This window comes from Anabrus simplex, chromosome 3, assembly GCF_040414725.1.
Source record: "Anabrus simplex isolate iqAnaSimp1 chromosome 3, ASM4041472v1, whole genome shotgun sequence".
Lineage (NCBI taxonomy): Eukaryota > Metazoa > Arthropoda > Insecta > Orthoptera > Tettigoniidae > Anabrus > Anabrus simplex.
In genome coordinates, this window is record NC_090267.1 from 359,816,281 (window position 1) to 359,835,223 (window position 18,943).

Sequence of the window (18,943 nt, forward strand, 5' to 3'; positions counted from 1 at the left end):
TGTTCATACAGAAATGTTCATTTTGAAAAAAAGTCCGTAATTTTCTTTTGAGTCTTCCATCTATCATGGTCCAATGAATTTTCGATAGTGGTGAGAGCTGAGAAGAAATCGTCACTTGTGTCCGTTCTGAGGGCGTAGGAGCGTAGGGTAGTAAGAGCTGTCCTTGCCTCGCTCAATGTGACTGGAATTGGCGGTTGTTCTTCGTTTTCTTCCTCGTCCTCATCCAGAGAGGCTAAATCCAACAGTTTAGCATCGGTTAGGGCACCATGGACACCGATGTCATCGTCAACTTGAACGTAATCCTCAAACGTTAACTCTCCACAGTTAGGTAGAAGTCCTCATCCTGAGTCAAAATTCGTAAATTTTGGCGGCTCTGATGACTGTTCCACGTTTTCGGTTTGCTTAAACCTGCACTTTTTGAAGCAGTTATAAATGGTGATAGGGTTGATATTTTTCCAGACCTTATCAATCATGATTATAGTGGTCAAAACTGTTATGTTCGCCTTCTCACCTTTTTCGATGCTATCCAGCACAAGAGAAATAATTTCTCTGCGGTAGAGAGTTTTTAAATTTTGAATAATGCCTTAGTCTAACCTTTACCACTCGTCTGTCGGGTGAGGCCCGACATTACGATATTCCCGTTCCGGTCGCATGTCGGGGCAGACCCGACATGGCATTTTATCGCCCACCGCTGGTCTGCCGTCTCTTAGCCGACAATATACACGATGATATACTGTACTGCCATCTTTTGGTTCCGCGTGAAACTTTGTAGAAGCCAGATACTATTTGATAGTCAGTGAAAAATCTATTATGTAGATGGCAATGTAGCCGTCAGCTGTCAACTCACGCACATGAAAGCTCGAGAGACAGTAAACAAACATGGTCACCATATGCTCTTCTAGTCATATATGTGTTGTATATGTCAGGCAACACACAAAACCATAGTATTTTCGCACCTCTGCTCCTAATTAATATATTTAATAGCATTTCACGATGCCTAAAAGTGAACTGACAATGGTCGGTTTGTGTACCGTAACCCAACATGTACCTGATGCTGACAGCTGGCACAATTATAAATCAACTGATTCAGATTTCAAGAAATTGCCGTTTTCAGTGGTTTCAACCTACGAACTACTGCGAGGTATGAAAACAGAGACTGAACAGAGTTTTTCAATTGCTTTTTAGCGATAATTTGTACACTAAATTATCAACGAAACCAATCGGCATGCGATAACGGTAGTAATAATAATAATAAAAGAGCAAAATATTCGTCTTAAATTCCACATATTGCTTTTATTTGCTCCAGTATAGCTTGCTGTAAACGTGTATAGTCTAACTACATCATTTAAAAGCAAGTGCTATCTCCAAAATCATGAAAGATTAATACAGGTCTTATAAGATAAAAATGTACATTTAAAATACGAGTAGTAGAGGCAACACAGGGAACTTTAATTCGAGGGGTAAGGGCTAATGGTTGCAATCTTGATGTCGTGTTGAGTGGAAAGAAAATCAATTTTACGTGGTCTAATGGTGGTGGGTTATTATGCATGGTGCAGTGGTCCAAAAACAGCAAGATTTTGCGGTTTTCCTTTTTCATGTCACTGTTAACCGAGGTCAGCCATTCATTAAACAACTCTGTCATCATCCATGCATTTTTGTTTGACCAATAAGCTGTGGGCAACAATTTTATTCCTTTGAAGCAGCGTGGTTTGGCAGATTTCCCTATAATGAGTGGTTTCAACTTTTGAGATCCGTCCATGTTACATGCTAGAAGGACAGTTATTCTTTCCTTGCTCAGTTTCCCTCCATGACACTTCTCGTCTTTGAACGTCAGGGTGCGATCAGGAAGACATTTATAAAAAAGCCCAGTTTCGTCTGTGTTGAATATGTTCCTTGGGTCATAGCCATTCAAAAGTTCACTTAGTTCGTCAATCCATTCAGAACAAATGGAACTATCCACGCTGGCGTTCTTTCCGCAGATCTTTTTAAATGTGATGGCGTGTCAGTTTTTGAAATTTGAAAGCCACCCCTCACTTGCTGCAAATCCTTTAATCCCAAGAGACTCCGCAAAAGGCTTGGCTTTTTCCTTCAACATGAAACCACCCAGGGGAACGTTTTGTCCTCTACGCTGATGAATCCACTTAAGCAAGCACTCTTCAAGACGGGGAAATTCATCCTGACGTGACCTTTTTCTACTTGCACTTAATGCACTTTTGGTGACGCGATCTTTATTTTTCAAAATCATCGACAATGTTGATGGTAAAATACCAAACTGTTTGGCGACATGTTTTTGTAATTGTCCATCCTCCACAGCTTGAATCACACGCTTTTTTTCACTTACGGAAAGACGCTTGTTCTTTCTTGAACTCATTTTGATGCTTAAAAATTACATAATCAAACGTTAACATACTGTACCACACTTTAACGTTTGAAAGAAGACTCACGACTGCAAACTCACTCATACATCTCATTATTGATGTAAACAAACAACAGGTCTGTGCACGATAACAATACATACTGTAATCACCGACTTCAAATTATGGAGAGTAGGGAAGCCCAACTTCAAATTATAGAATGTCGGCGAGCAAGATGCCATTCCTACAACTTCAAATTACCGAGGGGACCAAATAACATTGATTTTTTTCAATTTATCGAGTATTTTTCGAGGGACAAGGAGAAAACTTCAAATTATCAAGAGATTCAAATTAATGAGTGTCAAATTATCGAGAGTCGACTCTACGTAACAATTTTACTACAATCACGCAAGCGACAAGCATTGCATAATTGAATTGAACAATAATAATATTACAATAATAGTAATCATACAGATAAAATAACAATAATATCAACATAATAATAATAATAATAATAATAATAATAATAATAATAATAATAATAATAATACAAATACAGATATCACCTTGTAACGGGATTTGAACCATTACAAATGAAAGTAATAAATTTGTTTTAGCCCACACTAGGTATTGCCAGCAAAGGCATCTACGTCTATTTATAGTATATATTTTCTAGAAAGATGTGATAGGTTCATATTTTTTATTATAAGACATTTCTGTAAAAATTTGTTGAATTTTATAATAATTATTTATGTTGAGATTTTGTAATAATAGAATCATTCTTGTACATTTTAGGATAAAATAAAAATATATCTTAGATTTATTTTCTTACTGATCAAGATGTATTTTCAGTTATTTTTATAAAGAAATAGGCTACTTAAACATTTACCTTTGTTATTTATACATCAAAATCTTATTTTAGCGTATTAATTTTCTATTTATGGAATTTATCTTAATTTTGTATCTGAGTCAATAAATTATAATGATATAACTTCAGTAAATCCTGGAACCAAGTTACGAACCAGTAAATGACATTTTAAAATTTGTCATCATCATCATCATCATCAGTGTCTCACTCCAGTCGCCCGGGTGTGGTTAACAAAGCCGCCTCCACTCCTTTTTGTCCTACTTTGCCTGCTCCATTACTTCCGCCAAATCCAATCCAGCTTCTCTAATGTCCTTCCAAATCTGATCTATCCACCTTCTTCTCGGTCTTCCAACTCATCTCTTTCCCTTAACTTCCCTTTCCAATTCTCTTCTTGCTAGCCGTTCCTTTCCCATTCTTTTTACGTGTCCGAACCATCTTAGTCTTGCTTTCTGTATGTTCTGTACCAACAGTTCTATATTTAGCTCTTCTCTGATTTTAATATTTTGAATTCTATCTCTTCTTGTTTTTTTAACTGATGTTCTTAAAAATTTCATTTCTACTGCTTGGATCTTACTATCTTGTCTCTTATTAGTTACAAGCATTTCTGCTCTGTATATTCGTATGTTACCCAAATACTCCTAAATAGTATCAGATACTTTTCAGTCAAAAACCTCATTTACCTTTTTTTTATTTTTAAAATTTTATTTTACGCCCACATTGGAGCACTGAAATCAATCTATATACAGTGAAGTCTTATGAATATTGGTTACAAATTTGGTTGATGTTTCTTCTTTTGTTCCCAGAAATGTTTCATTCTCTCTGACCTGGCTGCCCGTTCTTAGTCAGTTATGTTGTACTGTTTGCGTGTATAGGTCTTCAGTTTAAGTCTCACATCGTTATTTCTCAGGATCCTCTTCTGTTTTCAATTTGTTAAATTGTGAAACTTAATTCATTTAAATCTTCTTGGACTTCTTTGAACCAGTGATTTTTAGTTTTACTATTCCAAAAGTAGTTGAATAAATGTTTGAGTATCCTAGTCTCTGGTAGTCGTGATATGTGAAAGGAAAAAGCAACTCTTCTTTTCCGCATTGTATCTATTATAGACTCAGTCTCCTGGTATACAACTTCATTAGGTAGTAATCACCATTGTCCATCTACTTGGTGTTTTTTGTTTAGAATTGTTCTAATTATTCATCTATGTATTTTCTGTAATTTATCTATAGTTGAAATTGAATAAGGTTTCACTAGCATAGGTTGCTTCAGGCTTAATAACGGAATTGTAGTGTCTAAATTTTGCATTTATCGAGAGAGATTTCTTCTTGTAGGTTGGCCATGTAATGTGTTGTGCTTGTTTTAATTTGGTAATTCTATTTTCAACTGATATTACCTTTTCATACTGTAATTAACAGAATGGGTTTCCTACTACTGTACTTCAATATATCCACCACTGTTCCCATTTCAATCACATATTCTTGTAGTGGGCTGTAGTGCATTAAGCTAGTTGCTTTATGTCGCACCGACACAGATAGGTCTTATGGCGACGATCGGACAGGAAAAATGGGAAGGAAGTGACCGTGGCCTTAATTAAGGTACAGCCCCAGCATTTGCCTTGTGTGAAAATGGGAAACCACGGTAAACCATCTTCTGGGCTGCCGACAGCAGGGTTCGAACCCAATATCTCTCGGATGCAAGCTCACGGCTGCGCACTCCTAACTGCACGGAGTGTGTTAAGCAAGGAGGTAGAGGACGCCATGCTTTGTTTATATCGGAGCACCATTTCTGTGCATGTGTGTACACAGGGGCTACTGTAACAACTCTCCATTCATTTGGTATAGCTCCTTCATGCAAACAGTAATCAAATAAGTACTTTTTTGGCATAGTGAAAAAAAATGTGTAAATCTTACCAACAAAATCAAAGTATCCAATGAACCTGGACAACCACTGCATAGGACAACTTTTTGTAGCAGCTTCTAAATAGCATACTATAACCAAGAAATCTATTAACAAAGTACGCTATATTGATTCACAACAGACAGTTATGACAACAAAATGAAATGTAGAGTTCACTGAACCTGGATAAATGCAACCTTGAGATAGTTTGAGAAGTAGGAGTAGTAGGTAACTGCAACAAAGGAAGATACCAACGAGCATTAAACCAGTTATTTTTAAACAGAAACAGAGCAGAGCAAAGGTAATGAAGAAAGTGAAAATCATTATCAGCTGTAAGCTTTTATTTTTATTTTTATTTTATAATATATACATATATATATTAAGAAGAAAGCTTTTTTTTTTTTTTTTTTTTTTTTTTTTTTTTTTTTTTTTTTTTTTCCAGTGTGAATTCAGTTATACTGTATTAGAGTTAATGTGGCACATCCTCACTGCAAGTGTTATCACACTTGTACTTCTCCCGGCCATGTTATGACTGACCTACCTGCTGCTGACCGCACAAAGCAGTATGCAACCAGTTTTGAACTTCAGATGTAGCTAACTTCATCTCTTCTTCACAAACATAAAAAATGCTATTAATACCTCTGTTGATGAGCAGAAAGGCTAATAAGTGTCGGTGAATGCTGTTAACTAACAGATGTTGCTATAATGTTCTCAGTATATCTGTGTTGCGATAAATCATGTATATGAAGATATGAACATGGAAAGGAACACACAGTAGGATAAATACAATGACAGATCAGTATAGGTAGAGGGAGAAATAGAAAGGAAACACAAAAGGCTACATTGCTGTCTTCAAGTATATGGAATATCTCCTTAACAGTCCTAGTTCTCTTCATCTTCTACCTATTGATTTTTCTCCTTTCATGTTTGTTCTGTGTTCTTAGTCTTTTACCACCTGTATTCATATTTATCTTATTGTCTATTCCTTATTCCTGTATTTATCTGGCTTGGTTCTTAATTTACACTTCCCCATCAAAACTAAAGATCTGTCAAGATGGCCTCTTACAGTGTGTTGAAGGCCACCCTGCTAATAAAGCTGGGAAGTAGAAATTAGCTTGTCGTTGAACTGGGATTGATAAGGAGAGAGGCATCTATTTGAAGACTGCAGTGTACGGAGATGTGGGGGATTATCTTCGTCCTTGTGTGTTTTCTTTCCAATTTTTTCTCTTCCCTCACTCACCTGTCACAGTGTTATCCCACTGTGTGTTCCATGTTTGCTGTGCCAATCTTTCTACATTATGACTTCTTTTGTGAAAAACAGTCAGTTGCTGCAACCTCTGCCACTGCCTCTGCCACTTCCTTGTAGTCCGTGTACTTCATCATGTTCTTCAGGTCTTTGAATTGTGATGTTCTGGGTCATCTTCTGCTGGTCTTTCCAAGCATTTTTCATTCAGAAATGTTTATGAGGAACTTACTGTGTCTCAGCAGGTGGCCTACAAGTTATATTTTCTTCCTTTCCATCTCTTTAAGTGTGTAATTTTTACTGACCTCTTTTAAAACTTCAAGGTTTGATTTCTTAGCAGTCCAGCTTGTTCTGGTAATCCTCCTCCATACCCACATTTCCACTGCCTCTAGCCAAGTTTTCTGCTTTTTTTTTTTTTCATGTGTCCAACTTTCATATCCATAGAGTAATACAGTCCAAATGAAGGACTTTGCAAAAACCTTCCTTGTCTGAATGCTCATTCGCCTGCTAGTTAAAAATCTCTTGATTTGTAAAGTTTGTTTAGCCAATGCTATCCTTTTATTTATTTCAGAAGTATAACTGTTGTCTTCAGTGATAATGCTTCCCAAGTGACAGAATTGTTTTACTTGTTCTATTTTAGAGTTTCTTAGCAGCGTTTCTGGCGATATTCTTGTTCATTATTGGAATCTTTGTTTTCTGAATATTGATCTTTGTTTGCACTGGGTGAGTGCTGCTGCCAGTGCTTCCAGCATCCTACTTACATCCTGCAGCTAGTGTAATGCCATCACTCATCAGCAAATCAGATGCAGTGGATTGGTTTTGTGTTTACTCTTATTCTTGTAGTCCTTTCTTTCAACATATCAGCCCCTTCCTTAGTAAACATGTTGAACAAGTATAGTGAAAGGGATACTACTGCTGTCTCACACCTTATTTTGTTCCTTCACTTCCATTCAGTCAAATCAATCAGTCACTAAATGATCTGCATTTAGGGCAGTGCCCAGGTGGCAGATTCCCCGTCTGTTGTTTTCTTAGCTTTTTCTTAAATGATTACAAAGAAATTGGAAATTTATTGAGCATCTCCCTTGGTAAGTTATTCCAATCCCTAACTCCCCTTCCTGTAAACAAATATTTCCCCCAATTTGTCCTCTTGAATTCCAGCTTTATCTTCATATTGCGATCTTTACTACTTTTAAAGACACAGACTTATTCGTCTACTAATGTCATTCCACGCCCTCTCTCCACCGACAGCTCGGAACATACCACTTATCTTTCTAAAAGAATGTTATATTGAGAGTCCACCTTTTCAATACAGTATGTTTTCTTATTGTTTACATAAATATTTTTACATTATTGTTATAACTTGTAACATATAGCTTAGTCGAGCTGCTCGTCTCCTTTCTCCCAAGTTTTCCCAGCCCAAACTTTGCAACACTTGTGTAACGCTACCTTTTTGTCGCAAATCATCCATTCACAGTTATTTGGGTACATTGATTCTTATAAATCTTCCAGATCAGTCTCCTGCCCTTCCAGTCAATCCCTATTTTTCTCATACATTCAAACATCAATATGTAATTTAAAGTTAAAAACTTCATTATTGTTCCGTATTGAATAGAGAAATAAGATGTACAATATAATAGGTTAGGATCCACCTTTCAATACTCCGTAATAAGATGGTAAGAAGTAGTTACAACCTGTTTAATGGGACCGGTTTCAACACATTTTAAGTGTCATCATCAGCCAATTTTCGAAGATCTTAAAACAACTAGCACATTGAATACAGGCAAAAAATTAACAATGTATCATAACGTAGCAATTCAGTAAATGTTCAAAACACAATAATCACAGTCAAGAGAGTAAACAGAACATCACTATCTTGCGCCGAAAACAAATATAGCTGAAGTTCATAAGCAGGTCAAATATTCGCTTATGTAAAGTCGTTGCTAGGCAGGTCTTGTAGGCATTTGTTTCTCCGGCCGAAGAGCAAAAGGTGACGTGAATGAAGTCTTAGGAAAACAGTATAGGATTTAATTTCGTCAAATTTCAAAGTGGATATATAGGTTTTATAAAATAATTTAAAACGTTAAAAAAGAATAAAGCCAAATAAAAATATATTTAAAAAAATAGGGAGAAATAATGAAAGAAATACGAGGTTCAACTCGAAACAACTTGCCGTAGTAATTGATAAAGAAATGATAAACAGAGAAAGGGGGGACGTTAATTAGAGGGTGGTGATGGTGGTGGTGGTGGTGGTGGTGGTGGTTATTGTTATTAGAGGAAATATAATTGGGCAAAAATCCTTAATATAATATGAATTCGAAGAAAAAAGAAAAAAGAAAAAAGAACCGACACTTCGAAAAATGAAGATATCGGTTAAAGGAAGACAAGGGCCACGAAGGGCGTGAAAATGAAAGACTCCCTAGCCCTCGCAAACCTAATAGCATCGGGGTCGGAAAAGAACAAGAATTGACCAAGGGAGGTCGGACAGGATAGATGAAAGTGAGGAGCCTGGCACAAGTAAGTGGAAGCAATGCCAGGACTCAGCTAAGGGCCCCGTGGTCGCCAATCCACGCTCTGAAGTTCAGAGCCCCTGGGGGATGGAGGATGGGAAGGAAAGAAAAAATGAAAAAATGGAAGGGATCCGATACTTCGAAAAATGAAGATATCAGCCAAAGGAAGACAAGGGCCACGAAGGGCGTGAAAATGAAAGACTCCCTAGCCCTCGGAAAACTAATAGCGTCGGGGTCGGAAAGGAACAAGAGTTGACCAAGGGAGGTCGGACAGGATAGATGAAAGTGAGGAGCCTGGCACAAGTAAGTGGAAGCAATGCCAGGACTCAGCTAAAGGCCCCCGTGGTCGTCAACCTACGTTCCGAAGTTCAGAACCCCTGGGGGATGGAGGGTAGGAAGGAAAGAAAAATGGAAGGGATCTGATACTGTGATTATTGTGTTTTGAACATTTACTGAATTGCTACGTTATGATACATTGTTAATTTTTTGCCTGTATTCAATGTGCTAGTTGTTTTAAGATCTTCGAAAATTGGCTGATGATGACACTTAAAATGTGTTGAAACCGGTCCCATTAAACAGGTTGTAACTACTTCTTACCATCTTATTACGGAGTATTGAAAGGTGGATCCTAACCTATTATATTGTACATCTTATCAATATGTAATTCACCATATCAATGGCAACTGCAACTGTGTACCCCTTTGACTTAACAGTTAAACTAGTGTATTTGAAGTGTCATACACTTTGTTTACATTTATCTTTACTGGTCCCTGTCATCATTGAAAAATATTTTATATGATGCATTTGATGAGTGATTACCAATGACAGTGAGAGAACTACTTGCTAAAAATAGTGACACAATCTGTTACCTCAGCATGAGCTGTGCAGTCATATATTTGCTAAATTTGTTTTAGCAAGAGTGTGCTATTGTTCATGTGCAGTGATTTGCTGTTGGAAATTGATTGATTTTTATTTTAATTGTTCAGTGAAAGGAACAGAAACCTTTTATTGAATGGAAACACCTCCAAAGAAAACATGAACAATGATCCATTTTCATAATAGTCATCATCATCGGTTGAAGGCAGTGTGGAAAAGTGGATAAGGACAAGAGTCAAATTCTGACTTCAGGCAAGAAGACAGAACTCGACCACTTTTGATAAAAGTGGTGTAGGCCTAAATTTCTTCGAGTAATACGAAGTATGGAGAGAAATTTTTACTGGTGCTATGATCCATTAATGGAGTAAGAACCTTAAAGAATTGTGACAAACAATAGTTTTCAAAGCAGTGATCAAAGTGATAAAGAAACTAACATTATGGCTAGGCCGATGACCTTAGATAGGCCCCTTTAAACTACAAGCATCAACATTATGGCTGCAGCAGTCAACGGCCTGTACGGTAGTTTGGCAGATCTGAATGATGATTTAACTGATAAGGCAGAATAAAATGTTCTATCCGTACTTCAGATGCTACAGTAACAATCGCAAATAGTTCTTCATATGCTGCACTGACAATAGCACTTGCGTATAAGTGTACATGCAGCTTCTTTGCTTCACAAGCTGATCTGCACCTATGCTCACTTATGAACAAATATCAGTGTGCCCACTTGCTATCGGTAATGACTCATCAGACCAGTATTGCCTGTAAACGTATTAATGAATGGTGAAAAAAGCATCCTAATCCATTGAGTGATTCTCAAATTATTTTGCAGTGAAACAGAACAGGGCTTAGTAGGAACAGAAAAAATAAAATAAAAAATGTGAGACAGCAGTACCCCTTTCACTATACTTGTTCAACATTATTATTGAGGGAAGTGCTGATATTTTGAAAGAAAGGATGGAAGGAATAAGAGTGAACAGGAAACCAATCTACTGCAGTTAAAACAATCCTGCTCTCACGTTTTATGCTCAGATTTGTGAGATCAAATACTAGTGTTGTTACTTTGCATTTAAGAGTACCTACTTAAATACACTAGACCTATGTCAAAAAATCTGGCTTCATAGCATCTCTTAAAACCAATTATAGTTGAAACCCTACCAAGTGAATTACCATGCAGTTAGGGTTGTGCACCTGTGAGCTTGCATTCAGAAGATAGTGGGTTCGAACCCTGCTGTCAGCAGCCATGAAGATGGTTATCTGTAGTTTCCCACTTTCATACCAGGCAAATACTGGGGCTGTACCTTAGTCAAGGTCGCGGCTGCTTCCTTCTCTCTCTCCCACCCCTTTCCAATCCCATTGTTGCTGTCAGACCTATCTGTGTTGGTGCGACGTGAAGCAAATTGAAATAAAAAAAATTAAAAAAGGTATTGGGGGGCGTTGAAAGGACTATGTAGTAGTAGATCTACTTTGTTACCCTGTAAAACCATGTTATCACGGAGAACTCTAAAGCTGGGCTGAGTAGCTCAGACAGTATAGAGCTGGCCTTCTGAGCTCGAGTTGGCAGGTTTGACCCCGCTCAGTCCGCTGATATACACCAGCCTTGTGTAGGTAGATTTACTGACACATAAGAGAACTCCCACGAGGCAGAATTCTGGCACCTTGGTGTCTCTGAAAATGGTAAAAGTAGTTAGTGGGATATAACAGCAAAAGCATTATTAAAATAACTCCAGAAACTTATATTGTGTGTTACTACAATGTGAACTGTCTTCTGTTTTATCAGTAGAACTTTATGTAACTTATCTTGTGTAATTTTTTATTGTTATATCAGATACGAGCTACTGTTTTATGAATTAACAAAATTTTTATTGAAAAATAATTGTGTTTAATATTTTCTTGTCTTAAATCTTTTAGGTATCCCGAGACTGCAAATACTTGAGTACAACAGTGACCTTCAAAGTGGGAACTGAGACTTTTGTTTGTGTCGGTAAAGCTCTGAATGATCCTGGCTATACTATTGTAATGCCTTGGCAGGCTTTTGGCAAAGATGAAACAGTTCCAGATTTTACAAAAGGGGAAATTGTTCCAATTCAGGATGTAAGTATTTCATTTTAAAATAATAGACTATGCTTTCTTTCTTTCTTTCTTTCTTTCTTTCTTTCTTTCTTACAGTTCCTCAGAGGGAGCTGAAATATAACAGTAATCATAACTTCAAGTCATACATAGAAGGATAGGTACATCGAAAGGAACATATAATAGGATAAGCACAATGACATGCCAGAGTGGGAAAAGTAAGAAATAGAAAGAAAACACAAAAAGACAAGGACAATCATCACTTCTTCATACACTGCCATCATTAAAAAGATTGGCCCTTTCCTGATCAATCCCCATTCTTCTTCATCCAGTTGTTCTTAGACCTCCCCGATGTGCTTGTGTCTGCTTTCCTGCATCATCAGGAGCTCAGGTTTCAACACTCACTGAGGGGGCCATCTTGACAGATCTTCAGTCTTATCATGGGAAGTGTAGTATAAGAAGAAAGCAGGAAGAGAAGAACTGAAGCTATCATTGTGTTTATCCTAGTATATGTTCCTTTCAGTGTTCCTGTCTATGTATGGTTTGATTTGATTCCTCTCCATTATTTCTACAAGTATTCAATCATAACTTCTAAAGTTGAGGTTCAAAGCTTTAATTAGAAATGGTGACTGACATTTTCAGTATCTTCTTACTGGAATTTTTCAATATGAATATTTTGACCACTTTTATGTTGAAAATTAAATTTATCCTATAAACAGTGTGCCATTGTATCACAGTTGCTCAGCTGCTCTTAACAACCATTATAGGTTGTTAATGAGGATAATACCAGTATTTGGTCAAATAAATGGCATTTAGAAATTTATTATCATCCATCAAAAACGAATATAGACAATGAGTCATGCTGAAGAAGCCAACAAGTAGTTTGGTAAAGATCACATTTACCTACTGTATTTCATTTTTGTCATATTTTATTCTTGGGTACTGCTAGAAAGAAGAGAGACAAACTGGGCTGGTTATCTAACTTGAGGACAATGTGATTTCCTGAACCAGCATGAACTGATATCCAGCTTGTAGGAATTTTAAGATAAACAGTAGCACAGTGACAGCAAACAATTAGTTAATTAAATAAGCAGTTGCATTGTGTCACTGAGATGGCAATCAGCAAGATAGAAATGAAGTCCACAAGGATATAGTACCCTGGCAGAAGAAAATAGTTAAATCAATTAAGAAATAACATAGAGATGGCACTAGAACATTTAAGATACAAATAATGTAAAATTAAATATTGAAGGTACACCGACGAGAGTAGACCAGAAATTAAAATAAAATAATCCAAGTAAAGATAATGAAAAAATCTGAAATATCACTTTCAGGCACAATTAAAAGAATATAGTACACCAGGTCAAATACTCACCTTATCAGAGATAATTATGTGGAAGGTAAGCCTGCAGATCATGTGCGATTATGATTTTTAATGATCAAATTCAACCATAAAATTACCAATTAGATTTTCTTCCCAAGTTATAATTTCAGTTAAAGTCATTATACCTTATCGATGAATTTAAATGACCGTATTTGCGCGAATAATCCCCGCCGCTGAATAATCCCAGCACCCTACTTTTAGGAAGTCTTGGTTTGAAAAATGAAATTAACTGAAATTCCCTCCATTGAAAGAGTAACATAGGCATAAACAACCATTTCATATCACTCCGCGAGGTCCACATGGTCTTTATGCAAATATGAACATGTAAATTTACGGATATAGCGGCTTTGCTTGAACATATTTGAGGTTCTGCTTCTCCGCACACTGCCCGTTACGTGATATTGTGGCATTCCTTAAAATGCTGAATACAAAAGATTTACGATTTCACTCGAACTTAGCAATTATGAAACACACTGTTGACACACTGAATTGAAAGTGCGGCAAGTTACCCCTGCACGTTCCGGAAGACTCTTTCCATCGTGACATGGAGAAATTTTGAATTTAAACTACTCCGTAAAATACTATTTTTTTAAATGTAAAGGTAGTTTTAAATTAAAAGTCTGAATTGTTCTCCGTTTAAATATGACAAATAGGGACAGTTTTCTTCCATCTTAGGTTACACAAAGCATAACTATACACCCAACATCGAGAACTGGATGAGCAGGAGCGTGTTGCCAATCTTGACGCAAATAAAACCCGCACCCCAATTTCGTGCCTCAAATTTAAAAATATATATGTGCGGGGATTATTCGCGTAAATATGGTACTATTAGATAAATTAATTAATTGAAAACCTTACAGTGTTTTTGGACATTATAAATTTTTCATCTATTATTAATTTACTGCGCCATGTCACTGCTCTGTGGTGGCACGCAGGATGTTGGAGGAGCTCTCCAGTGAAATTACGACCATGAATTGGCCCTCCATATCCCCCGATTTTAATCCAATCGAGCATTTATGGGATGCTGTCAATGCTGGTGTACGTTCTATGAACCCAGCACCAACTACACAAGATCAGTTGTGGGTAGCAGTGCAAGATGTGTGTGTCCAGATCCCTCTAGAGTGATCCAACACCTTGTAGAGTTGATGCCTCACCGTATTGCTGCCGTTTTGAGGGCTCGCGGAGGAGCAACTCGTTAACATCACATTCGGTGTCTTCCCACGACTTTTGGCCACTTAGTGTATATAGTGAAACCTTGTTAGTGTGTTCTTCATTAACACGTTTTCCTGCTTAGCACGTCGTAATTTTGAAGTTCCGATTCTCATTGTATTAAATCTATATAAAAATACCTCACTTATCACGTCAACGAATTTTCGCTATTACTGCTTCATGCGATCACATTTTTCATAAACCTGTTACTGTATTTGTCATTCCTTCTGAGAGAAATGTGATTTCCAACTCCGGTAAGAGCCATCGCCACAGTTGGGCGATTACAGGAAAAGGCCCTCCTGAACTTCAAAGGATAAGTTGCACTTTCGGGGAGCAAGCCATTACCTTCAGGAATGTTCTGTTTAGCTTGCCGGTTAGTAGCGAGAATGCTGAGTAGCAGAGTGAGTCTGTTTGTGCTTGTATTTCGCATTCCTTTCAGAAGGCAGAAATGTATTTTGTATTGAGTGGTACAGTTAAGTGTAGCGAATATTTGTCGCATGATGCAGTAGCCTATATCTGGATTAAGAACATAATAGTTTGAAATTGACTACCGTGGTGCATATTTGTCTTGTAATAGGCTAGTTATGGATACGGAAAATGTGAAATTTCTTAATAATGAAGACAAAATTAAAATATGTCAGAACGTGGACTGGCATAGGTGCACAGAGGTCGCTAATGTTGAAACTCGCACTTTCGAGTTGGTCAAAGTTTTGTCCGATTCAGAACAGAAAAGAATGTTTAATAACCTACTGCTCCAAAATAAAAGGGTTCTACTAACATTTGTTTTACAAAGATTGTGATCTGCAATAATACTTCGATATTTTTGTTGGCCCCTATGCAATTGTTTTCATGTTTGTTGTCTGGTGTTTTTCGCACCTTTCAGTGTACCGGTGTTTGATATTTTATAATCCCCAGCAGAAAAGGTTTTCATATTTGTTCTCTCATGTTTTTCACACCTTTAATACTTTTCATCTTAAGAAATGGTAGATAGGCCTTCAGTTTTCACTCTACCCACAGATATACGACGTAAAATGCCCTCATGTCGGAAAAAAAAATTGTATCTAGTGTTTCCATATCCCTGTTGGATAGTTTTTATTCATATATTCATAGTACGTTTTCTCGCTTAACATGTTATTTTTCCTTTTCCCCTGCAGAAACGTCTTAACAAGGTTTCACTGTATATGGTATAACAAAACATAAAGATCCAATAATACTTACTGCCTTGAGGAATTCCCCTCTTAATGATTACAGAATCAGATAATGCTTCTCTAATTCTCCGAGTTCTGTTTTCTAGCAATTTAGCATTCATTGAACCACTCTTTTGTCTAGTCCAGTAGCCTTCATTTTCATCTGTAGTCTCCCATAGTCAACCCTATCCGTGGATATATCAATAACCGGGTGAGTTGACCGTGCGGTTAGGGTCGCGCAGCTGTGAGCTTGCATCCAGGAGATAGTGGGTTCGAACCCCACTGTCAGCAGCCGTGAGAATGGTTTACCATGGTTTCTCATTTTCACACCAGGCAAATGCTGGGGCTGTACCTTAATTAAGCCCACGGCTGTTTCCTTCCTGCTCCTAGCCCTTTCCTGTCCCATCGTCACCATAAGACCTATCTCTGTCGGTGCAACATAAAGCCAGTTGTAAAAATAAAATATATATCTATAGTGATACAAGTCCATCTAATATATCTGCTATATCTTGCTGGAATCCTACCAGTTGAGCTTCAATGGAATTACCTTTCCTAAATTCGAGCTGTCTTTCATCAAACCAGTTAGTAATTTTGCAAACATGGCTAATGTAATTGGAAAGAATGCTTTTCCAGTGCTTACAAGCAACCCATGTCAAGCTGACTAGCCAGTAATTACCTGCTTTGTGATTATCATGCTTTTCTTTGTACGCTGGGGCTACTATTGTAACTCTATTCATTTGGTATATTGGCAACTCTTTCATGCAAACAGTAATTAAATAAGCATTTCAGATATGGTACTATATCCCAACCCATGGCCTTCAGCATGTACCCAGAAATCTTATAAAACCCAGCTGCTTTTCTAGCTTTCAACTTTTGCATCTTTTTGGAAGTCCTTATTTTGATCTTAAGTAAATTTCAGTATGTCGCCAGTATTAGCTATCTCCTCCAGAGTTCTTCCCAGAAATTTTCATCAGTCGGGTGGCAGGAATGAGTAGCCAGGTGGCGAATACTTCGTAAAACATGAATATGATATAATTTAAATTTATTCCCATCAGGACATTAATAATAATACTCGTACACCCTCAGCTATCATGTACAAGCATTTTAATTTGACGTCATCTGGCTGCTTGCTCGTCATATTCGATGATTCGTTTTACTCTAGGCCTACTATATGGTAAAGTAAACCGAATCTCTCTCTTGGGCGTCTATGGCTGAGTTTTAGTGAATTTTGTCGGGTACACAGGAAATGTGTTACCAGAGATCTTTTATATGCCGACATCATACGACGTTCTGTCGATTGGACTTTCTTCCGCCCTTCAAAAAGCCATCAACCTCTGGCGGGTTTGAACTCGATCTCTTGGGATACAGAGGCCGACACTCTACAACTGACCCATAGAGGGCATTAACAATAATATCAGATGGATAAACTTAACTGCAAAATTGAACTACTGTATTTTAGTGTTATTACACAAACAAGACATAACCGAGTATTGTGATGATGATGATGATGATGATGATGATGATGATGATGATGATGATGATTATAATAATAATAATAATCTTGTAGTGTTCTACTGCTCGTTCATAATCATATAACACTGGGGCATACCACTCGGTTGCTGCGGAGTGCCTTACGGGTTTGTGCCATCATATGAAATAGAGTGCTCACATGTGATTCCACATTAATCCAGACATCGCTCACGTATGATACTATGTGAAAGTCAAGCTAAACCTTTAAACTCAGGTGTAATTGATGCAGTAATGATTTATCATTTAAATAAACAGTTTTACAGTATTTATGTTTTAATTTGGAGCACACAGTGACTGAAATATGTATTAGTATTATGTAACTAGCACATATCTAGGTTATGTTAGCTGGGTGGTCTGTAAATATGGCATTAAAAAGGCCCTAGGAAGAACACTGTCCTCAGTCTGGACATTATTCTTATATCCAACTATCTTTACATAATGCTAACTGAGTGCTTCTGCCTTGATCATTAATGATCTCTGGAATGTCCTTTATGGAACATGTTTCTGCCTTAAAGTACTTATACATACCTTTCCATTTCCCCTTAAAATTCATGACTGCCAATTGTGTTTGCCATCATGTTATTCTTAGGTGACTTCTTTGCTAATTTCAATTTCCTAGTAAGTTCCTTCAATCTCTCCTTACTTCCACAACCATTTCTAACCTGCACCTTCTACTTCATCTGTTTATTTCTTTTATAATGGGTCCTTTCCATTTCTTACCACCTTTAAAAATGTATACCTTCTTTTCAACCCATCGCATAGGCTGTTTATATTTTTATTTACCATTTTCCACTGATCATAATTACATTTCAATGACTCCCCCATGCCTCTCTTATCAACCATATGGTACTTCCTAATAGTCCTGCTATTACAACTTTCCTTTCTAATGCCTTTATTTTTAACTATATCGAAGACAGCTTTGTGATCACTTACAGCACCTGTCACTTCAGTTCCTCAATAGAGCTCATCTAGTTTTATGAGCACCATGTCTAGGATACTCTTCCCTCTAGTTGCTTCCATCACTTTCTGATTCAGCTGTCCTTCCCAGATTAACTTAATTCACAAGTTGTTGTCATGCTTTCTGTCATTCACATTACCTTCCCAGTTGTCATTTGGTAAATTGAGATCACCCGCCACAATCAGGTTCCTTTCTGTATCATTGTACATGTAGCTGATTATCTTAACAAGAAATTTTGCATCAGCATCATCCTTTCAAGATCTGTACAGCCCCAAAACATCACACTGCCTATTACTTTTAGTCATGAGCCTCACACCTACAATTTCATGTTTCTCATCCTTAACTTTTTTGCAGCTTACAAATTTATCTTTCACCAGTATGAATACCCCCCTCTTATTGTTCCTGTCCTGTCCATGGTAAACACCCCAGTCTTGTGAGAATATTTCCTGCATCCATAATATAACTTATCAGCCATGATTCAACATCTTGTACAATATCTGGACTAACCTGAGTTGGCAGGTTTGATCCTGGTTCAGTGCGGCATTATTTGAAGGTCAGCCGCGTATCGGTAGATTTACTGGCATGTAAAAGAGCTCCTGCAGGATTAAATTCTCCTTCATATCGCTCTTTCTTTCCTCATTCTCCTTAATATCCATGCACATCCACAGTCCCTACAGCTGCCTCCCTCATCCATTCTTTTATCTTCTTCACAAACTCAGTGTCTCTCAGAGTTAAGGATTGAGAGAATGGTTATGAGTGTTTTAATGCTTGGAAAGGAAAACAATCACTACTGTCAACCAAAATATAATATGTAGTCGAGTTTAGGGGTGGTTTACAAAATAACAATAGGCCTACAGAAAATCGAAT

General features: G+C 37.3%; 1 protein-coding gene across 1 annotated transcript in view; it reads left to right on the forward strand.

The window, feature by feature from the left end:
- Top3beta (topoisomerase 3-beta) overlaps positions 1-18,943 on the forward strand; it is a 177,236-nt gene that overhangs the window by 81,804 nt on the left and 76,489 nt on the right. The window contains exon 9 of the mRNA XM_067144503.2: positions 11,650-11,832. Coding sequence (XP_067000604.2) covers positions 11,650-11,832 — 183 coding nt within the window. The remainder of the gene's footprint in view (positions 1-11,649; positions 11,833-18,943) is intronic.